The 23,812-nt window shown below is 44.3% G+C and overlaps 1 protein-coding gene across 1 annotated transcript in view; it reads left to right on the top strand.

Annotated features, from left to right (window-relative positions):
• TANC2 (tetratricopeptide repeat, ankyrin repeat and coiled-coil containing 2) overlaps nucleotides 1-23,812 on the top strand; it is a 241,105-nt gene that overhangs the window by 39,735 nt on the left and 177,558 nt on the right. Inside the window, exon 3 of the mRNA XM_086766662.1 lies at nucleotides 1,723-1,822. Within this exon, the coding sequence (XP_086622788.1) occupies nucleotides 1,756-1,822 (67 nt within the window). The 5' untranslated portion in view covers nucleotides 1,723-1,755. The remainder of the gene's footprint in view (nucleotides 1-1,722; nucleotides 1,823-23,812) is intronic.

The raw sequence follows: 23,812 nt of genomic DNA on the forward strand, positions 1-23,812 counted from the left end.
AATATAAAAAGTGGGAAGGTCTAGGCTGAGGCTGGTGTCACCCGTGCGTGCTGGCTGCTGTTTGTGACGTGTGTGCGCTCGGAGTGTTAGTATTTCGCAGGAGGCCAGTCGGTCATATTGAAAGGACTTTCAGTGGCTTTACCTGTACGTATAAAGCTCTTGGAACTACATTTTACTGTATTAATATGTTTGAAAGTATCAGATACATGTGAAGAAACTCCAGACTGCGTTTATTGAGCATCCTCAAAGAAGAACCTAATATTGTTGCAGGAAAAAAATGCCATGATTAATTTCTAGATGTGTTACCTTCTAACTCTGGAATGTTATGTGTGCAATAGAAGGTGGTGGCTTATTGTATGTCCTGATCAAAAGTTCTTTACTCCTCTTTTGGTCTCGTCAGGAGCTGCTTTTGTCGTTGCTGTTTTGATGGTTTCCGTACTTTAATAAGAGGATGTTCCACCAGAACAAGCTGTCATGTGGCTGGTGAAACCAGAAGCTCATTATTTTATCTTCAGCAGCACAGAGACACATAGAGCAAGGAAAATATATGGATAATGTTTCTGTTTGATTTTTGGCATCAGTTAGCTCTGGGTTTGAGTGAGTTTCGTGCTCGTGACAATTTATTCAGCCCACAGAAGAATTTGACAGTCAACTAGCCCAGAAGCTAAAGACAACAGCTTTTGTAGTCTGTGCGTTGTCGGCAAGATTTGACTTTTTCTGCGCAATGTGGAGGACAGCAGCTCTTTCTGAAGGTTTGGCTTTTTCATAGTAATGGGAAATAGAAATAGAGGCAGAGTTTGCTAAATGCTGTGTCTTTCCCAGTTTAGTGTGAAAATAATTTGGTCAAGCCAGAATAGGTAGGTCATGCTAGTGGTGCTGAGGTTCTATTGTCCTGGTAACAACTGGGATGAAGGGAAGCAGACAGAATGGTGAGCTTTCAAAATGGTTGGCCCAGAAGGCCAACTGCATCCTGGGCTGCATCCCCAGCAGTGTGGCCAGCAGGTCAAGGGAGGGGATTCTGCCCCTCTGCTCCACTCTGGTGAGACCCCCCTGCAGCGCTGCGTCCAGCTCTGGAGCCCCCAACAGCAGAAGGACGTGGAGCTGGTGGAGAGGGTCCAGAGGAGGCCACGCAGATGCTGAGAGGGCTGGAGCAGCTCTGCTGTGAGGCCAGGCTGGGAGAGCTGGGGCTGTTCAGCCTGGAGAAGAGGAGGCTCCGGGGAGACCTGAGAGCGGCTCCCAGCGCCTAAAGGGGGCTGCAGGGAAGGTGGGGAGAGACTCTTCAGCAGGGCCTGGTGGGACAGGACGAGGGGTTTTAAAATAGAGGGAGGTAGATTCAGATTAGGAAAAAAATTTTTACACTGAGGGTGGTGGAGCACTGGCCCAGGCTGCCCAGAGAGGCGGTGGATGCCCCATCCCTGGAAACGTTCCAGGCCAGGTTGGACGGGGCTGTGAGCAACCTGATCCGGTTGGAGATGTCCCTGCTCCTGGCAGGGGGGTTGGACTGGGTGGGCTTTGAAGGTCCCTTCCAACCCAAACCCTTCTGTGATTCTGTCTATGGATGTTGATTTCTGCTGTCAGGAAATGTATGGGCAGAACAGCTTTTCCTCACTGTCGGTTTTTACCTTGCTTTTAGCACTTTCTTACCGCTTCTCTGCAGTGTTCCCCTGTTGATCAAATCGGAGTGTTGATTTTTACCATTTGTTGTTCTTTTGGTTTATGCAGTTTTCGGGATACGCAGAGTGGAACAGGATCGCCATGTTTCGTAACAGTCTCAAGATGCTTCTTACAGGAGGGAAGTCAAACCGCAAAAACAGGTCCAGTGGTAAGTAAACGTCAGCTCCTCCTGCATGTGATTTATTGACGGTGTTGGAAAGAATTCCTTTTATGTGTGTTTTGGACTTAGTAGAGCTTTTTTCTTTTTAATGAGTAAATGTACTCAGTTGATGATCTTGTAAACACAAAACACCATCACAGGACATTTTAATATTGTGTTGTAATTGAATATTTTAAAGTATATGTATATTTATTTTAAAATATATGTAAGCCATAATCTGTTTTTGTTGGGGAGATAAGGTGTAGGAGAAACAAACAATTGTTACACATAATCCTGTAGTAAATGAGAATCAAGATTCATATTTCAGTTATGGAAATGGAGAAAATAAATATTTTTCTTTGAAAATGAGTGTGATAACTTGTGGCAGTGAAATCTTCTTCATTACAGGCAGTGCCTGTGATAAAAGTAGTGATTTTGAAATTTTTTTATTTTTAAAGAGGAGGGAGAGAGAGGAATGAGAACAGATGGAATTACAGAGAAACTGCCCAAATTTAGTCACCGTTTCTGTTCCTCTCCTTTTTCCACCGTGCCAGGAAAGGCGTTTACAGTTAGCACTGGTTCGCGTGGCTTGGCCTGTTTGATCCGTGAAGGAGGTTAGGGGAGATTGGAATTGTGAAGCAAAACATTACCAAAATATTGATATGCTCTAAAAACATTTTTATTTAACTTTCATATTTGTTTCCAAAAATGGAGTGCTGGCAGCGTAAGAGCTTTTAATTGGATCTTTCATTTTTCTTTGTAAAGCCATCTGGCAGCACATTTTGAATATTTTGGGGTATAGTGTTTATTTGTGCCTCTGCGTCTGTGTAAAGAGTGCCGATGTGTCTTCCATGGGGAACCACAGGGAAGATGCGAAGATACAGTGGTGGTAAATGCGGCGGGAAAACGGGCTGGTTGCCCTTGGTTGAAACAAATGAATACATGTTTCTCACGTTGCCAGAATTTTTCCTCCCACTTTTGATATCTTACTACCCCAGGTTTTACGGGGGGAAGGGGAATTGTGTTTTTCAGCAGTACGGCGTCACGGTGGCCTGAAGCTGCCTGGTAGCAGCGCTGGCTCCATGTTGATCCTTAGACACCAGTGATCTGTTAGAGTCTGGTTTTTGGTGAGAGTCCCAGTTTGTTTTGGTTGATCTTGAGATATTTGGTCGTCGTGGTGTTGGCTGCCTTGCGTTAGCGGCTGTAGTGGTTGTGTGTATCGCGTAGCAGGAAAAATGCCTGCTTTGCAAAGATGCCCTTGGTGATCTGAGCCTGAGGTGGTGGTTGTCACTCGCTGCTTTCCTGAAGGAGGTTTTCTGTCCTTACGGAACTGCTTAGTCTTCTGCTGCAGGGGTTGTTAATCGGAGGGAGGTACCTGCGTAGACCTGTGGGGTTTGGGAGGACGTACGAGCAGATGGCTCCGTCCTCCTGGGGTTTTGTATCTCGCCGAAGGATCACATTTACAATTTACAGCCCAGGAAAGCACAAGTCCTCTGATGATCATCCCAGCCTTTGGAAAACTGTACGTAGACAAATAATCTTCAGTTGGGGTTCTGTACAAAGCCGTCTCTGTCAGATGTTCTGTTAGCAGTCCCTGGTATTCCCTTTGGCTTATCTCCCAAACCACAGTAAGGATCTTGTGTATGCAGAGCTTTGCAAATCCGTGTTTCTTGTTTTGTGAATAAAAGATGTCAGTTCTGAAATCAGTTGCTTTGTTGAGAAGTTCTGTTTGGCCTTCTTCAGGGGAGGAGAGGGAATAAAAAATAAGGCCTGTTATATTAACAGTGTCTAAATGGAAAACATCCCTTCACTGGAAAATAATTCTTCAGATTAAGTGTTGGTCTGTCAAATTGTGACATGACATTAGATTAATTCGTTGCTGCCTACATTTTTTTAAATAAATACATTTAACTTTGTATTTCTTTGCAACACAGTAAGGAAAAAAAGGCCAATAAACCTTCTATGTACCTTTCTGTGTAGCATACAGTGTTATAAGCCTGAAATTTGCTTGCTTTGTTTGCTTTGCAATTCTGGCAAAGTACAAATTTTTTGCTTTAAAAGTTGATAAACAAGGAGAGTACTTATCTAATAATATGAAAACGTTTGTCACCTTGTCACTGGCAGTGACAGAGCGGCCCTTCTGCGCTGGTTTGGACACCCTGCCCTGGTATTCATCTTGCTTTGCTTGCCCTGAACCTCCGTGCTCCCTTTCTCTCTGTCCTCCCTCCCTTCCTGGGCCCTCAGTGCGAGAAGGAAAAGATCCTGAGGAGTCCCCTCGCCCACCTGAACACACGTACGTGTTTAGCAGCTGTAGGGCTGTGTTTCGTTCTCCGGAGTGTCTCATGCGGTGGGTGCACACCTTCAGGTCACCGGTGCGACTGCTACCTTCGCTGCTAGGATTATGCGGGAGCTGTTTTTGTGGAGCCATGGGTGGGCCACTGGGGCTTCTGGATTTTTTTTTTTAGCCAAGTGATTTAAAGAAATTATGTATTTATTGATTTTTTTATTTTTTATTTTTTTAAAAATTATTATTATAGAATCACAGAATGGTTTGGGTTGGAAAGGACCTTCAAAGCCCACCCAGCCCAACCCCCCTGCCAGGAGCAGGGACATCTCCAACCAGATCAGGTTGCTCAGAGCCCCGGCCAACCTGGCCTGGAACGTTTCCAGGGATGGGGCATCCACCGCCTCTCTGGGCAGCCTGGGCCAGTGCTCCACCACCCTCAGTGTAAAAAAATTTTTCCTAATACCTGATCTAAATCTACCTCCCTCTATTTTAAAACCATCACCCCTCATCCTATCACACCAGGCCCTGCTGAAGAGTCTCTCCCCACCTTCCCTGCAGCCCCCTTTGGGCACTGGGAGCCGCTCTCAGGTCTCCCTGGAGCCTCCTCTTCTCCAGGCTGAGCAGCCCCAGCTCTCTCAGCCTGGCCTCACAGCAGAGCTGCTCCAGCCCTCTCAGCATCTGCATGGCCTCCTCTGGACCCTCTCCAACAGCTCCACGTCCTTCTGATGTTGGGGGCTATATTTATGTTGGGATTATATTTATCATTAACATGATTTAACTTGCTAAGTAGCAATTGGAAATGAAGCTCCCTGACGGTTTTGGTGCTCTCATTTACCTTGTGGCTTCAGAAGCTGCATCTTCGTGGGACAGTGTGATGTGCAGGGCAGAGCCTGGGGAGAGGGAGCGCGAGCTGCCCCGGCAGCAGAGGCGGATCCTGCGGAACAACCTGTTTTCAGAGGGAAGCTAACCCCGAGCTACGCCCACCTCTGGGAATTGGGAACAAACTCAGAATCCCAAGGTCTGTGTTGTGAAAGTAGTCCTTCAGAGGCTCCAGGTCTCCTGTTGATTCACCTTCCATGTCAGGATTTTAAGTGACTGTCGTAGTTCAGCCCCGATGGGGACCAGACTACGCAGTCTCTCTCTCACTCCCCCCACTCTCCGAGAGAATAGGAGGAGATTTGACAAACAAAAGAAAACCAGAAGAAAAAAAACCAAACACGCGGGTTGAGATTGAACAAAAAGTAAATTTAACAGTAATGACAGAAGGAAACAAGACAGTGATGGAACACAAATACAGTACAATAACTCACAACAGATCTCCACATCCAGTCTCTTCCAACTACCAGGGGCCTCCCTTCAGCACCCTCCTCACTTATATACTGAGCATGATGTCAGATGGGATGGAATAGCCCTTTGGCTAATTTGGGTGAATTAACCCCAGCTGTTAGCTAATTAGTTAACTATCCCAGCCATAGGGGCTGCCAGCTTCAGTTCTCCATCCAGCTCAGGTAAATATTAACTCTATCCTGGCCAGAACCAGGACAGTGACGTAGCTGCGTGACAGCCACTCAGGTGTCTCTGCCTGTGGGTTTGGATGAAATCGTGTATCTTGATTTCCTCCACTCCAGTCATTTTGCATTCCAGTGCAGGAGTAAACCTTTGATGCAGGGTTAAAGGTATTGTGTTTTTTTTTTTTTTTTTTTTTTTCTTGGGGAATCCAAGTGAGCTCACTGGCCTTTGAAATGACTGCTCTTTGCAGTTTTTCATTTGCAGTAACATAATTAGCAAACAGGGTCAGTAAAGTCAAGCTAACAATCCCTGGCTGTTGTGATGTGGTTTTGATAATTCTCCATGATTAAAAGAACACTGGTAGCGGTAACAGTAAAACGCTGCCTTATTATTCCTCCTTCAGAAACTACTGAGCAACTTTTCTGAAGAGCTGTGGTTAACATTTGTTTTGCCTCAGCTGGGGTGGGTTTTTTCTTTGGTGCTCTTTATGGTGTTGTGGTTCAGGAACACACAAAATATTTATAAAAGAATACCAATGACGTGCGTATGAATGTACGGTTACGTGCAGTAATGCCAATTAAAATAAATGAATTTCTACTGCAGCATCAAATTGTGTAATCTCCTGCGGTTAATTCTGTGTGTGTGTACTGATAGGGTTTCGTAGGCGCCTGCTGTATGCAGCGCAGCTCTGTGCGTGTGTATTTGTGCGCATTATTTAATCTCTTGTCTTAACAAAAATTCTCTTGTGACTCAAGGGCACTCAGATATTTTACAGTAGTGCCTCGAGGACACGTTATGACTGCAGTAGTATCTTGAGTAGTCTGTGTTTTCGTCTCTCATAAACGGATATTCCACAAAGCTACCAGACAACAGTGTCTTTAAAGCTGAAATGTGATCTCAATCCAGTTGAATACTACATTTCATTTTTTCTGCTCTACATTAATTTAGAGATATGCAGGCATGTACGTTTTGACTCCTAAGTTTGTGTCCAAGGCTGAATTTACTTAGAATATGTTTGTTTTAAAGCGTAGAAGGACTGTGCTTTACTCCACTGCTTTATTCCTTCTGGCTGAAGACCCAGCAGGATGAACGTGGCCAGAAGCCCGACAGCTTGGGCAAGCGTTTCATCGAACATGCAGGTGGGCACTGCTGCCTGCTGCTGCTTGTCGGAGACTTTTTCAGATTTCTCCCCCCTAATTCAACCCTTCCAGGGCAATTCTGTTCTGGCCTCTGAATCCAGAGGCTGTAAGGTAGCCTGTTATTTTTAGCTGGTTTATGAAGGACCTGTCTCACCTTTCTCTGCAGTTTGCTTGCTTATACTGAACATTCATTGATCTGGAGATGTATTTAATTCGTTTACATCAGATCAATCTGCTAATTTATCCATTCCCATGTCACGTTAGTGCAATAAGCCTGTGTAATGGGTCCAGTCTTTTCACCCATTATAGTTATCCTTGCTTCTTTTCCAAGCAGGTGAACTATTCTCTTCTTACGTTATCTCACTGAATTAATGCTCCTCTAACAGTGGAGATTCCCTTTAGAACCTAGCAAAGTTCAGCTGCAAAACTGTATGGTTTATTTGGTTTTATATTTCTCCTCACTTTGTAAGGTCTAAGTCAGGAATTTGTGTTTTTTGTTTCTGCCTGAGGTAGATTCTTAAACTACTCCTGTCTTTTTTTTTTTTTTTTTTTTTTTTTCCCCCATGTTAAATTTATCTGAGGCCTGTAATCCTTTATAAACTGGCCCAAAGGGTTTGCTTTTTTCTTACGAGTTCGTTCAGAATTGGATCTTTGCATCTCACTTGTTCTGAACTGATACAATGCCCACAGTTTTTATCTTCAGCTTACCAGCTCGGAGCCTGCCTGTCATTCTTCGTGTTTTTGGTGTAAGGTTTTTAAAACCTGTTCTGCTGTCCTGGTTCGTGGCAGAGCCAATTACTTCTACCTTCCAGTGTATTTATAGTGCCTCTTGGAACCTGCCACTTTATATTTTAATTCCAGGACTAAGAGAGGCCCTGTCAAATGTTCTTCTCCTTTGATTTTTCCCTTTCTACGATGAAAGGTATTTCTGTGAGGGTCTCATCACTGCTTTGCCAGAACTTCATGCAGTTTCTTGTCTATCTGATCTCTTTTGGAAGTCTAAGCATAATTTTTCCCCCAGAAGAGTTTGAGAGGATCATAAATGCTTTTTTGAATTTCTGAAAGGAATTGCTGAGTGATGAGATCCAGCTGGTGGGTCCTGTAGATGTTGGGATAACTTAATTTGAGAGGTATTAAAAGGGAGATGTTAAAAGACTTACCAGCCTCACAGAATTTATTGTCGTACTGAATGCGGAATGTATCCACATGTTCAAGATATTCCATCCAAATAATGATTCAGCCCATTTTCTCCCCGTAAGTTTGCTAGTTTTTCATAAATCTATTTTTAAACCAGTGTCAAGTGTGTGGGCAGATCTATAGCCCCTCTGACCACAGTGAGGTCTTGTCTTTGAGTTCATTAAGAATGAACTGACCCTTCTTGAAAGTTTGCTTTTCATTTGTGTGATTTAATGTATTTCTTCTTAAGGAGGAAATATATTGGGAAGATACGTGTGTACACATGCACACATTTTTTTTCTTAGTAAGGCAAATTTGTTCGGTCAGAATGTGTCTTGTTCATATTTCAAGCTCTCTTCCTAGAGAAATAAAAGATGCTTGGACAGTAAAGCTGCTGCTTCTCCTCTGCGCTGCCTTTGAGAGAATTTTAGCAGCTACTGCCCGTGTTAATCTGACACGTATTTCTTTATTACTGATCCACAAATACTTTTTTTTTTTTTTTTTTTCCTAAATAACACCACAGATGTTAACCAAACTTGCTTTATGGCTCATAAATAATTCTTATTTGACAAGTCTGCTCAGTCCTTGACTGCGTTTGTAACTTTTTCACTGACTCAACCCTTCCGCTGGAGTTTATCAGCCCGTGTTGTTTTATGCTGCTGTGTGTGAGCGCAGGGGGGAGCGGGGATAACCCAGCTAAGCCTTGCCAATGTTTTCCCAAGTTTGAACATCGCCAGCTGTAACAACAAGCGTGTTGACCGAGGCTGCCTCCGTCCTGTTACGAGTGACGAGTGGCGGATGTCCTCCCCACGCCTCTTGCGTTTCCACAGCCCTAAAGTGACTTCAGCACCTGAAGCGCCGTTCAGTGAGGTTTGTTCACATCCTCTTTGTGGCCTTTTCCACCTTCTTGAGATTGAATTTATTGTTTTATTCTTTATCTCTTTTGCTTTCATCAAGCACATACGTATATGCTGATCTTTGGAGAGGGATTTTTAGTCCTTCCTCAGCGTTTCCTGATTGTTGGCTCTCGGTGCCATATGGCGTTCTGAAATGATTTGCCTAAGCAAAGTTTTTCAGAGCCGTATTTTAAGCCTTTCACCTTGCCTCGACCCTCCCCTTCTAACTTCTCATATTTTGGTACACTTAAAAACTCAATTTTTTTTTCCTTTCCTCCTGTGTTCAGACCTTACAGTATGCCTTTCCTCCCTTTTTCTCAGTGTGCCAGCCCACCACATGCAGCATTTTGCGGCATTATTGCTGGAATCTAGAATATTTCCACTTCTTTTGCTTTCTTTCAGTTAAATCTTCTTGAATACCCACAACCTTGTAGTTTTCCTTCTCAGGGGTTTTCTTTCTCAGTATTCCCAGTTTTTTGGCTTTATTTTTTTGTGGGGAAATGGGAAGAATGCTGTGTTTCTTAATCTTTCATATTTATGACAGAGCAGCATTTCCCCGTCTCTGAAATGCTGTATTTTGGGATCTTTACCATGAGGCTTAAATTTTGGAGACTTCTAAATCCTTTTTCCCCACTTACGTTGTACTGTTCTCTTCAAGATGTGACATTGTTTGAAAGACAGGCCCTGGCTGTCACCAGGCGTGTTTACCGTTTTGGTACAGGCGTGGTTCTTATTTAGTTCCTCCCTTTTCGTTGAAGTAGCCTGTATCAGGGCTTGAAATGGTCTCTTTTGCTCCCCAAAGACAAAATGAGTGAAAGAGTCTTCAGACTCTGTCCCGTTTGTTCAGAGAGGTTAAATTGTAAAACTAGGTACATGGGTTTAGAGGGGTGGGAGAAAAATGTCTGATGTGTTTCTTCTATGCAGATCGCTGTGTTTGTTTCAAATGGCTAAAAAAAGAGGAGGGTGTGCTGGGAGCGTCTGCTGCTGCTGGGAGCTACTTCTTTTTCTTTTGCTGTTTCCCCATTTTGTGTTTCTGTCGGTGCATCTACAACCTCTCCTTTCTCCTCTGTCATCTGTTCTGTTGTTCAGATGTATTCCTGCTTGCTGGTTTTTATCCAAGCTTTATCTCTAGGTCAGTGAGCCCATTCTCAAGTTCTTCTGTATCAGCTTTTATCCTTCTCAAACCTTTCCTTTCGTTAGCAGTCCTACAGATCTGATTGCTGAGATTAATTCACCAAAGTCCCTGCTAATAGCGGGGACTGATTTGTCCCGGCTCTGAATGCTGCTTCTGTTACGGCAGCCGTCTCCCCTTCTGCTGTCCTCATGTGTTCTGGGCTCTTGAACCTCCAGAGAGTTTCTTCTAGGGCAAAGAAAAAGGCTTTCTGACCCAGTCTTTATGTGGACGTCCGTTCTACAAACAAGGGGATTGATTTTTTGAGATCAAAGGGGTCAGGAGTGGCAGCGTTTGCGGGTTGTGCCGTTTCCCCTTCAGAGCTCTGCCCGGAGGCAGATGTATCGTGTCTCGTACTGGCTGCTGAGTTTTGCGCTGGCAGAAAGCGGTATTTGACCAGAGCTCCTGGAGTTCACTGGTCTTCTGGACAAGCTTTAGTTTCCCGCGGGGATGAGCAAGACGGGAAAGCAAGAGATGCTGGTGCCGCCCGGGGCTGCGAGTGCAGCTGCGGAAGCCGCTCCTGTTCCTTACTGGAGAAGGAAGGTAGGAGGCTCGGAAGAGAGAGAAACGTGATGCTGGGAGTGTTTTGCTTCCTCAGAGTACACGATGTTTGTTTCTGCTGCATTTGCCAACAGTTTTAATGGAGCTGCATAGTGAATGTCATGAGAAGTTTTAGAAATAATTTTTAAATTTCCTCATAGAACTTTTTTTTTTCCTCAAAAAGGTATTTTTACAAACAGAACTGTTCAGTGGTGCAGCCAGCTGCTTTTAATCCCTGTTGACTAACTGCTGAATGCTGCTTAAAGAACACAACTGGCTTTTTAGTGTACTGAGAACTGCTAATAAACCTCTGAAGAGCTTTGAACAGCCTCTTCACGCAAAGAATATCAGTGTAGATAGCGTGTGTAGTATGAAAGCTGTAATAAGGTTGTTATGAATTGGAGCGCTGCAGTCATTCTCCAGATGCTTTCCACCAGAGCTCACTCCTGGCGTCTCCGTATCTTCGCAGGAGAATGTAGAAAGCTGGAAGGTACGTGCCAAGAAGCATGAGGGGGTCCCCGGGGACTGGGAAAAGGCAAGCGTTATACCCATCTAAGGGAAATGGGGAGGTCTGGGGAAATGCAGGCCTGACAGCCTCAGCTCGGTCCCGGGAAAAATTACAATGATTTCTTCAAAGCTGTTCCCAGGCATGAAAGACAAAGAGCACAGATTTATCAAATACAAATTGTGCTTGAGCAACCTGATTGCCTTCAACGATGGAGTGACTGGCTCTGCAGGTGGGGCTGGAGATGTGGACACGGCTTATCCTGACTGGAGCATGGCTTTCAACGCGATCTAAGCCCCTTACAGCCAGCTGGAGGGGGTGTGGGCTGGATGGGTGGACTGCAGCCCGAAAGAAAAGCTGGCTGGACTGCCAGGCTCAAAGGGGAGTGATCAAAAGCTCAAAGTCATAACTGGTGGCCGGTTACGAGGAGCGTTCCTCAGGGCTTGATACCGGCATCCGTGGTATGTGGTATCTTTAGCGAGAGCCTGGACAAGGGATGGAGAGCGTCCTCACCAGGTCTGCGGGTGATGCTGTTGCGGAGGCAGCAGCTGATCCGTTGGAGGGCAGGGGCTGCCAGTCTGAACGGCCTGGGTGAGCTGGAGGAACCTTACGAGGTCGAACAAGGGCAAATGTGAAGTCAGGCTGGTGGGACAGACTAACCCTGTGCGCAGGGGATGGATAATGGGTACTGCCTTGCGCTTTTGGCTGGCTGCTCATGAAGAAGCATGGGATCAGGGTTCCGGTCCTTTTCCTGACAGGTGTTTCGTTGTTAGAAGAGTGTTGATAGGAGAAGACTGCGAGGAACTGACGGCTGAGTGTGTGAGGGAGCAAAGGACGGTCAGGGCGCTCGAATGCCGTCTTTGTAACGACTGAGGTTGAGTCCCAGACACTGGTAGCAATATTGTCTGTACTCCGTGTCCTTAGGTGTACGTTTGCGAAGTGGGGATAATTCCTCATCCCTTACCCTTCTGAACGAGCAGTCCATTTTGTGAAAGGCTTGAATATTTTGGTGACGAATATCAAAGATGTCAGAGCACTTCCTGATTTCATCAAAATCCCGCAGCGCTGCGTACTACGTGAGCCAGTGTGTTCAACTTTAAAATGCAATAACACATAGATCGTAGATTCTGTGATTTGGTGACAGAATTGATGCTTCTGGTTTGCTTAGCAACTATCTAGCTGATTTTTTTTTTTTTGGCTAAGGAAGGAAATATCTCAGCGTACTGTTACCGTCAGGGTGTAGTGACACGGGTGTGTAAGGGGGACAGAAGAAAACACATCTACACCAGTCGCTTTGGATCCATCTGGGGTTTCCTGGTGTTACCCACACACACGAGTTGGGGTGTGGTGGCCACCGGCAGCTGCCTTGCTCTTGCGGAACCAACAGAGGGAGTAGAGGTTTTTGGAGAAATCGCCTCTCGGGAGTTGTGCTGAAAGGCATCGCGCTGGTCTGCGGAGGAGATAACGGCACCTTTCCCCTTGGCAAATGACCTTGGTTTCTCTTATGACTCAAAAAAAGTATTCTCATAAACAATTTAGAAAGAGTATGTGCACTTGCTTCAAAAGAAAATACCGTGGTCGATTTGTGGGGTTTGTTAAGCTAAGCTGTTGGAGAAGTGGAATGTCTTTTCCAGGATGTCTGAGGAAACCATGATAATTACGGTGTCCATAATAGCTTTGAAAGCACAAACAAATCAAACCCAAAAGTTTCTATCTGTGAACTCAGCTGTTTAATCTGTAAAATGGGTAATGTCTAATCTTCGGTGTTCTCCACGGGACCAAGCCGAGCCCTGGTTCTTAGCTGAGCACCCAACTTGGTTTCCTCAACCTGAAGCGCAGTTTAATCAAAATGACTCATCTAATCTGTGAAAATGGATTTCTGTTTCTTACATGAGCAAACTAAAAGTGGTGTTATCAACAATTCTGGGAACTTAGAAAATACCAAATGTTTCTAAAGAAATAACTTGTTTTAGAAATACTCAACACGCGTGCTGGTTTCGCTGTTGTACCTCACTGTGGTGAATATAGAACGTCTGGTTTTTTTTGTAGTTGGAACTTGATATGGCACAAAAATAAGCAAACACCTTCATGTGCAGGAAAAATAATTAAAATGGAGGAAAGTTCAAGCTAAATATTGGGCTTTGTGTTTCTGTTCTTTTTGAATGTTGAAACTGTAATTTCTGTTTGCTGCAAAGTTCTGCCTGCAAGGATTTCACGTTAATCGATGTCACTCGTGGAACGCCGTAGGTAATTTCCTTTACTAATTAGCTTGTGAATTGTCACATCACGTGGCTTGGCACGATTTCAGGAAGGTTTTCCAAGCCGTAAATGCCACTGATGGATGAACTGGGCAGAGCTCTCTCTCGCTGTGTGATGTGCGGGTGTGCGGCGGGAGCTGGGACGTGGGGGGCAGGCGAGTCGAGTTCGTCTCAGGAAGGAATTCACCTCTTTGGAAAATGCTCTTTCGAGGTGGCTTTTCACACCTTTAGTACTAAAATTTGGATTTTTTAAATTTTTTTTTATTTTTTTTTTATTTTTTTTTTATTTTTTTTGAGTTTGTATTATCAAGAGCAACCTGATCCGGTTGGAGATGTCCCTGCTCCTTGCAGGGGGTTGGACTGGATGGGCTTTGGAGGTCCCTTCCAACCCAAACCCTTCTGTGATTCTAAGAGATTTGTGAAAGGCTTATCTTTCAGTGTCTTTTCTGTGATTAACCTGTAGAATAGGTGCGATGAGATGTCAGAGAATAGTCCCGTAGGTGCAATATGTGAAGTTTTAATGCAGTAGAGGTCATACAGAGAATATAAAGTAGAAACTTTGAGTGGCAGGGCATGTGGCACAGATCCTGCGATGCACAAGTCATCTTCTTTTATATTTGTTTGGGGAGGGGCACGGGGGGTTCTTCTGGGTATCCTTTGACTCTTACGAAGCCGCGTGGAAGGAAGAAGCGTTAATTGCTGTGTGGGACAGGGAGTCTGTGTTCCCAGTGCTGATGTGAAGTCTCAGAATGCAAAATAAGCCTCTCGGCTCAACATTTTATTTTCTGTTTAAGCTTCTAAATGTGATGATAAAAATCAAGATGAGCCTGGAACTGGATGGCAGAAGGTATTATTAGGTTGTTACTATATTAAATTTCATTTTCAATGTGTTTGATTTTTCAGTTATCCAGTTATAAAGTAAGCAGCAAAGAATGCAGAAAGAGATGGCTGAGGTGTGATGGCAGTCAGGGGAGCTGCAGGTCCTGCTCTGAAAGAAGCGTTAGAACACCTCTGCGTGTCAGGGAGCTTTGAATGGAGAGCCTGGTGCACTCTTTGACTGTAAGGCAAGTTGGAATTGCGTCCCAGGGTGGTTCTAGCTGGATAGGATCTGATGTGCTAACCTTGAGGAGCTGCTGTTGTGCTGGGAGCTGAAGCAGCTTTAGCAAAGGTATGTCAGGATTGTGGGGAAGCTTCTGGGACTTCGCCGTACTGCCTCCTCATCGGAACCGTGGCTGGCTTTGTGTGTGCGTCCCCGGCTGCTGGATCCCTGCTGTCCTTCGGGTCTTTGGAGCACGACTGGAGGGCAAACTCTGCCTGTTCTTCTGCTCTGCGGTGGTGTATTCTGAAGAGGTTGGCTTGTCTTCAGGGCTGAACCCTCTGGCCTTGGCTGTCTGTCAGCTAGGTCCGTTTTTCTTCACACTCTTGTGACTATTACTAGTCCTTATTTGTCTGAGCATGCCTTTACTTAAGTTTCCACCGAAGATGTGCGGTTTTTCCATATCACTTTTTTTCTTTCAGTACCTGAAGGTACATATTATTTCTATTCAGTGTGACTTACCCAAGGGAAGTGTTGATACGGGTTCTTGCGTTTGTTGATTACATGGGCAGATGTTGAAACTGTATCGCTCTGTCCCAGAGTTATATTCCAGATCCGATTAATATTTTTATTTTTGAGAGATTTTTGTGCACTAAATACTGGCCACATTATATAAAACCCGCTGATCTGTAGTGAGTTGTTCTAATGCGTGATGTATACAGATACGATCAAACAGAATTACAGTTCACTCCCTTCTCCTCCATCCTCTTCCCAGGCTCCAGGGTTTTTCTGTGGTTTCACATGGGTGGCTTTTTTACTGGGGCTTCTGCAGCTCCCAGTTTGAAGTTCCTGGTTTTGCAAAGACACATCTTCTGACTCCATTCACGCGAGCATCTCTCTGATGCGTGAAGGACCTGTACGTTACTACATTTGCTTTTTTTGGAGTTGCGCTTGCTCTTCCATTATCCTTCTTTTCCTTAAGGAAGAGTTAGTGTCTAGTATCTACTAATATTTTTAATGGAAAAATATCTTGTCTTTGTAAGAGGATTGATTTTTAAGCTGTCATCTCTTTAGAAGTTTCTCCTTGTCAGACTTTCTATTGCGTGCACAGAAAATTCTACTCTCTCAGCATGCGTCTGAGGACTTTTTTCTAAAATACCGGGTGTATTTTTGGGTAACTCATGGATAATTTTTGCTAAGGCTTCCATTTTTAAGTGACCTGTTTGAGCAAATTGTGCAACTTTTTCTGCTGCAAGATCTTTCTGATGTGGAAGGATTTATTTTTCCTTTTAAATAATGCTTTTTCATACAAAAAATGTCCAAAATCTGAGCAAGTTTAAGAACATGATTTTACAAGAAGCTCTGACGAGGTGTCCAGATCTTTGCAGGATGTGCTTTGGGTCATTTAAGCAGGTTTGAGAATCAGCTTTTTCTCTTAGGTGAATTACAATAAAGTGATACATGAAACCATTTATTGTACTTCAGGATGGTTATCAACCACCAGCTCTCCTCTGAGACCTCTGTTACTAATTGCTGATAGAGAAAAAATAATCTTTGGTCCGTTCTTGGAGTAAGAAAGGAAGATCACAGATTATCTCACTATTCCAATATGCTGATTTAGAAAGAGGCATTTAATTTATATTTGAATTTTCTTTTGTTACAATTTCAAGCGAAACCTTAATACATGAATTTATTTTTATACGAATTGTTCTGCTTTTAACTTCTATTACACTTCTTTCTTTCACTGATACCACAAGAATAGCACATCTAAGTGATTTATCTGTTGTGTTGTTCTTGTCTTATTTAAATGATTGAGCCGTTCACTTACACTTTTTTGAAAGTATTCCTTGAAGCTGTTCACAGTGAAATACCTCATTCTGATCGCCGAGTTGCCAATATTGTGTTATTATCAGGAATAAAAAGCTGCAGAAAGCATCCTTGGTGGCGTTTCTGCATTTTTTGTTTAGAAATTCAAGTTCAGAACTGCGTCTGGCTTTTTAATTAGCATGTTACATGAACAAAGCTTGTGTGAAAGCTTACAGAAATGCTGTGTTATTAAATATAGGCGTCTAGAAAGACTTCAGTAGATCAAAGTTTTAAGCTTAAGGAAAATTTGAATTCTGGGTGTCTAACCGTCACAGCTGCCTTAGTGCTGTCTGCCGGTTCGTGGCTGATCAATGATCCTTAGCTGGGACACGTTGCCCTGAGAGCTGACCTGCGGGATTTACAGCCCAGTCGCAGTTCATAAGCTGAGTATTTGGCTGTTCTCTCTCTGCTCTGCAGTGACAGTTCAGCAAAGCCAGGACTTTGCGCTCACTGCGTGCGCCCGTGCCGTTACACGGAGACGTTTGTCCCCGCTGGCTGTTCTTTGTAGGGACCAGCAAGGTTTCCCTCTCCTCTTGGTCATCACTCTAAATAGATGGCAAGTCATCAAAATTAACCTTTTCACTGATTTTCTGAAGCAGCTCGGGAGGCAGCGGGCTGTTTGTTCCTACCTGTTGGGCACGGCACCTGGGAAAGGCTGTAACTGCGGGAGCCGCGCCTGACAGCGCTCCGGGAAAATCAGGGCACAGGGAGACAAAAATCCCGTGAAACAGAGGCTGCCTCGTAAGTACATAACGACAGTCACGCAGCCGCGTCGTAACGATTTGCTTATTAATTCAAGTCAGATTTCTTAATTTTCTTCCTGTTTTCTAAAGAGGAGTGTTTCCTACGCTGCGTGTTGCGGCACTTCTGGTGTTACAGTCGTGGAAAAGTATCGCGTCGTGGCTTTGAGCTTTTGATTCTGGGTTTTGTACAACCGTATTTTAACAAAACTGGGATGACTGCTTTAGTCACAAGGTAGCAGCTTAAACTGAAAGAGTAGTTTTCATTTCATTAAACAAATTGAGCCCATTTTTAATTTTGATAAATCCTTTGGATATGAACCATTTTAAAAGAAATATTTCTAACTTTACTTTTGTCAGCTTTTCCGGGAGTTCTTACACACCGAATGAGGAGGAGTACATAGGCTTCTCGGGCACTTCTGAAAACCCTGGTGTGTCATCTCCGGCGTTTTTAAGTGACTAGATTGGAGTAATTTGAAATCTGGTCTTCTCCCTACTTACTTTTAAATTCAATAGGATAACAAAAAAGAGAAGTGTGTTCTGGAAAATTAAAGCAGCGTCTTTTTTTTCCTGGTTTATGCAAGTTCAATGCATCCGTGTGGTAATACACTTGTTAGACAGTTACTTCTTCGTTGTTTTGTCGGTGGAGAAACGTTTTGCGTACAGGTTCTCAGGCATCGCAGCGCGCAAGGGGTTAACGTCAACTTCAGGGTTTTTTTCCTTTCTTTTCAAGACAGAAAGTCTGTAGTATTTTGTAACTGTACTTGGCAACAGGAATGATCACAGGGTGCTTTTTCCAAACGTGTCTCTTCAGGACACTGCACGTGAAAGAAACCCGGGCGGCTGGCCTTGCTCCAGCTCCTCCAGCAGAGAACGAATAACGGGGCAGCTCCGGGCCGGGGAGCCAGGCTGATCTCCTTGGAAAGGAAGAGGTCTTTGGGGCTCCAGGGAGAACGGAGACCGGTGGAGTCGCCTTGGCCATGTGCAGGGTGTCCTTTGGCTTGTGCTGCTGCTGGCACCGCCGCCTTTGCCGTGTGCTGCGGCTGGAACGGCGCTGGCCGCAGAGAGGGTGGCTGGGCCTGTAATCTTCTCCAGTACAGCAAGAAGGGAACGTTGTGAAAGAGCTCCTGCTTTTGACTCCCTTAATTCTAAAAGCCCCTTCCAGCGGGTGTCGATCAGCTTCCTGGAGCAAATACTGTGTCCTGTCAAAGATGTCCCCACATCCTGGCTGGGGATGTGACGGAGCAGCTTCACAGCGCGCGGTTTGTTTGCGCTGCTGCTTCACTTCACCCGTGCTTGCAGGTGAGCGGGGGAGCGTCGCCTGGCGTCTGCTGGCTGGATCCTAGAGCTGAGGGTCTTTGTAAGAGAAGAGGGGCTCCCTCTTATTTCTGAGCAGGAAGTGTCAGAAAAAAATCTGATTTTTTAACTTTACAGGCAACTGGTTTGCAAGCAGTTCTGTGTCAGAGCTGTAATTAAGATGATTGTGGACTGACATTAACTTCTTCTATTGATGTGCGTGTGAATTTCTTGTTATGTATGAACAAAAAAACCTGGTAATTATCAGGCAGCCAGTACATTATTGACATCAAAGTTTCGTGTTACTTTGCTGCCTTGTTTTCTTCTCTTTATGATGTAATTAGTGTGGATTCCTCGTTTGTGCAGCATTTAGCATATTTGTGAAGATACAACCGTTGCAGAGTTCTCCAAAGTCTAAATGTTTTTAGTAAATTTTAATGAATCATCAGTATTCTGAGTTGAAGTTAAAATTAATGTTAAATTTCCAGTGCATTATCTAGCATTAATCGGTAATCTTTCGTGATGTTGCACACTTGTTTCTGCTCGTCGTGTGTTTTATCTACAAGCGCTCGGGCACAGGAGCAGGGTTTTGGGCTGGAAGTGGGTTTCTGATCAGTGACCGCTTTGTGCTGTGGCACTCGGCCGTGGTTGGCGGGGATGTAAAATAACGGCAGCCAGGAGGTAAAACCATAAAACTGGTTCATTTTCATGACACAGGCGATACCAGTTCACCAAACATTCTCTCCGAAAATAAATTCAAAACCCCATCTCCTAATTTAACCTGTACATTCTGGAAAAATGGGATTTTCGGGTACCCAGTGAGCTGAAGGGCAGCGGTGAAGCCAAGACGCTTTTGCTAAAAGTGGTTTGCTGCCAGGTCGTACTCAGAGACCCCTTTTATTTCGTGTCGTGTAACACTGGTGCTAAAACTGCAGCGGTTGCTTATGTGCATCAGCGATACTGGAAATGTCCGTAAGATGTGGAAGGTGGTAACATTTCCAGTAATTTATCAGAGTGTAAATAAACTGCAGGCTGATGAAGATGACTGCTGCTTGCTTCATACAGCGTCCCAGACCTCTGCAGCTGCTGGGAAATCCGTAACTCGTCGTTTGGGGAGTTCTGCTCGGCAAACTGATGGGAAGAGAAGGTAGAGAACCAGAAAAGTGAGATTGGAAGAAGTTCCCGAGCTGCCAGTGTGTGAAGTGCTTAATCATTACCTATGTGAGGAGCCGTGCCACTATGAATATTTTAAAGTAGTAATTAGATTTCTGTAAATCTGTTTTATATATAAAAATCTTAACTCAGTTATCTAGTTTCCTGTTTAATATTGAAAATAAATGTTTCCAGTTAAAAATGACATGTCCAGCCTCGTATTACAGACCTCCGCGTCTCCTCCCAGCCCGGCGACCAGTGTCTGGCAGTTGGGAGGAGGGGGCTGGGGTCTGTAAAACAAGCACTGAACTGGATTCGGGCTGTGAGAAGGCCGCACAAGCATCCTGTTGCTGGTTTACGTGGTCACCTTTCTGTCGTTTACAGTAAGCTGTATAAAGGAAGAACGTGGCTGATGGAAAGGTGCTCAAGATTGGCCACTGAGAACTTGTACCCGACGTTCTTCTGGGTGGAGAAACCTGCTCAGACGTTTGCCGTGTCACTTTTACAAAAGTGACTGCCTTGGGGCAGTTTTAGACAGCAGTTACGGTGAAACCTGGTCGTAAAGTTTGCAGCAGGGAGCCGTGGCTGTCGTGTGGGACAGCAGAGCGATTAATCCACAACGTAGATAATCGAGTCGAGCGATGATCAAAACTTAATTGTATGTTGCTGATCTCCAGGTCAGCAGTTCCAGAAGTACAGTTTGTTTGAAATGCAGGGAGTCACAGTCAAAGAAGGCTGGTACCCGCCTTCGTGAGCAGCTCTGCCAGCTCGGTGGTCGCTTGCTGCAAAGTGAGAGCCTGCCCTCCCTTAGCTCTTGGCTTGGGCTAATTGTGACGCTGAGCCGATACAGAAGGTAACCGAGCTCTACAAATTATTTCTCAGTCTGAAAAAGGTCAGGATAACTTTGTGTTTTGTTCTCTTTAGTGCTATCTGTGACTTTTTTTTTTTAGCTTGAAACCGAAGGGGCAATATGTAATGAATGCAGAGTTAAAGGGAATCAGAGCTTCAGAAAATAAAGATTCTGTGGTGGGAGCCGGAGTGATGGGAGAGGGGACATCCAAGCAAGAAAAAAAAAAAGCCTCAGTTACTGTGTCCAGTAACTGCGTAGGTATGGTGTTTTTAAAATTAATGAATAAAATACGCTGTAAAATTTCCAAGTATTATTAGCAACACAGTTTTTTACTGTGTCATCTTATTATACAGCCATCTTCCCACATTAAAAAAAAAAATCACAGGTTGTAGTTTCTGATTACCATACACTTTACACATTATATCCAGACAGAACAGTAATTTGGTATCAACAGGGAGAAATTAGGGTGCCACTTTTCCCACCGGAGATGGACAAGATGGATTGTATCCCAGATCAGATGTATCTGTTTCTTTCCAGTGACAATAGAAGGGTTGAGATGGCTGAGGTACGCATCACACTGTCGCTGCTGCGTAAACTTCCTTGGGGCTCGTTCTGCTCCAAAAGAACCCAAATGTCGGTGTGTGTGACTCCGTAAGGAGTGTGCGTACTGGTATGTGCCAGCAAAAACCCCGACTCGTCCTTGTGTCTGAGGTTCAGGGCAAGTAACGCTAACAGGGGATCTTGCAGGAGTAGGACTCAGCTAATGAATTTATTGCGACAGGGATTTTTCTTCCTGTGTTTTTGTACAAGCTGCTGATGCAGTGGGACCCTGATTTCAGTTCAGGCTTTCAGGCACTGCAGTAATAAAAATAAACACAAACATACTTGCACAGGGAAAAAAAAGAAGTTATTTTTTTTAATTCTGCAGTTGCTTTTTGTGAGCCTTGTGGCCCCTGGCCACGTGTGTGGGTTTTTTTGTGTTTTTTTTCGTAAGTCATAAGCAGTATGGGATCGTTAATCTAGGAGATCTAACGAGCAGGCAGTGTACCTTTACGTTTATGAGGTGCATGGACTAACACAGACCCTTCCAGCAAACGTCCGTTCTGTGCTCCTCAAGAGGTGGAGTTATCACTGTAAAAATGTAGCAGGAGAAGGGGGGGGGGGGGGGGGGGGGGGAAGCCAACTTTTGGAAAGGTGCTGAGGCGTTTCAGCAGCGCGGTCCCTGCTGGGTGGTGCTTCGCCGGCTCTGTGTTGCAGCTCCCTCGATGAAGGAACCCGAGCCGTGGCTCATCCTCCGCTCGAGCGACCTTCCTCGGTGAGCGGGGATGTGCTACGAGAAGTGGATGGACGTCAGTGTGTCTGTGAATTACCAGAGGCTCTAAGCCAAATGCCTATTTTTACTTCATTAATTAGAATGTCTCCATACTGCAAACAGTGATGGTTTTACCCCAAAACAGATGGCTTGCTCCATAGGAAAGCTAACAACGTGAAAATACCAACTGCACTGTTCACTGATTAAAGTTTTACTTGTGTTGCTGCATTGAATGAGTTTGCATCTGTTATAAAATATGAAAAATTACAGCTTACATTTTGAATAATTTAGCAGATATGGCAAAGCACAAAAGGTAAAGCATGCAATTATCTGCCTGACCTGATTTTGTGTGGAAAGATTTACTGGCTTTATTTCGGTTTCTGTTAAAAAAAAAAAAAAAAAAAAAAAATCGTTTCCAGTGTTGCAAATTGAAGGAATGATCGTCAGCGGGATTCAGAGGTGGGCGTGCGTCGCGGAGCGAGGAGGGAGCGGTGAGGAAGGCTGCGGAGGTGGATGGTGCTGGGCTGGTTTGTGTGTCTCTGCTTCAGGATGCAGGTAGAGGTGTTGCAGCACAGATGTTTAAAATTTTTAAAAGCTATGTAACCTTTTCCAGAGCTTATCAGTATGTGAAATGTGTGCCTCTTGTGTTTAAATGTTTACAGAGTGTCTTGTGGAAATGCTGATTTACGTGTAGAAGAGTTACCTTTCAAATGATTCGTTATGGCAATCAAATACAAGATTTTTTTTTTTTCTTCTTTTTAAACTGAAACACACCCTGCATGTCTCTTCATCCTTTCTTCCTCCTCCTCTTCTCCACCTTTTTTGTCTGTTCACTTGGTTTGGTGTGTAGGATACTGCTGGAGAGTATTAACAGAGGAGTTTGGGCTGAGATGTGGAAAATCGCGGGAACAAACACTTAATGTTTTGTTGATAAGCGTAATGCACTGTTCAGTTCGCGTTGTGAACAGCCAAAACGTAGGGGAAATAGGTGTTTGTTGGGAAAGGGCTCTTTCCTTGAGGCTGTTAGGTCTTGGCTCTGGAGAGGGAAGGGAAGGAGGGATTGATGCCATGAGGGTTTGCGTGTCTGTGAACTGGAATAAATAGAATCTTTTTTTGTGATGAAAATATTGACTTTCAAACTCTGGCTAATGCTTGGCTGGACAGTTTTAATATTGTATATAAGCAGCTTGTTTTGTTTATAAATGAGTGATTACATATTTTATTATTTTTACTTACATTACTGGAGTTTAATAATCTATTTATTCACTCAGTTTTGTTCTGCTTGGTTCATTTCTCATCCGTACCTGTTCCCCACCCTTTATTTATTGTGGTATAAACTACAGTTCAAGGAAAAAAGCCCCAGTTTGAATTTAATAGTGCTCATTTCTTGTTTCAGTTAAATATCCTGCATAAACCAGGCAGACATCCCTGCTCCCTCTCTGTGCCTAAGTCATCATCTCTTTCAGATGCCGCTTACCAGTAACGGGCTTAAAATGAGAATGATGCAGCAGATCTGCAGGGGCTAAAAATAGCGTACAGTAGTAGCAGGAGCACATCTGCAGGTATAGCCCACGTACTGTCAGAGAGCTCCTTTCCCTCGCTCTTAGCCCTTTGGTGGCTGTTACACAACGGCGGTTTGCAGGCGAAGCAAAGGTGAGTTATCCCCGTTACAAAGTGCGGCGATAACGAGTTTATCTGTGCTCTCTTGCAGCACCGTGAGGGAACGGTAACGGCAAGGTTTTGCATTGACTGGTTTTGTTTTGTTTAAGAAGTAAAATTAATAGTGATAATGGCTTCAGTTAGACATCTTCAGGCTGTTCCGTCTCCCAGTCCTCTCCTTCTCATCTGTAAGTGTCCTGAAAATTTTCCCTTTAGTCCTTGATCGTGTCACTGCACAACCCCAGCGTGCTCTGCAGGACCAGGTTGTGCCAGGTTATTCCAGATTATTCTCTGGGTTAGATGAGCAAAGCCAAGATAAATGGTCTGAAATCTTCTGGAAAAACAGGGTGGTGGGGGGGGGAGTTTCAAGTTAGTCTATTAAGTATGAAAGGAATGCAACTCTTGGTGGGTTTTTTAAGCGTGGGCTGATGAAAAGCCTTGCAGCAAAGACAGAGGTTCCTGAACACAATTTCACCGTTAGTCTCAAAAGTATTTAAATTTGTCTTGAGAAATTTGTCATTTTGGACTTCAGTGGCACTTCCTACAAGAACACTTGGTAATTGGCGTTGGGACAGCGGGATGTTGCGGTCAAACCAGGGCTGAGTGA

Source organism: Chlamydotis macqueenii, chromosome 25 (genome assembly GCF_036417535.1).
Source record: "Chlamydotis macqueenii isolate bChlMac1 chromosome 25, bChlMac1.mat, whole genome shotgun sequence".
Taxonomy (NCBI): domain Eukaryota; kingdom Metazoa; phylum Chordata; class Aves; order Otidiformes; family Otididae; genus Chlamydotis; species Chlamydotis macqueenii.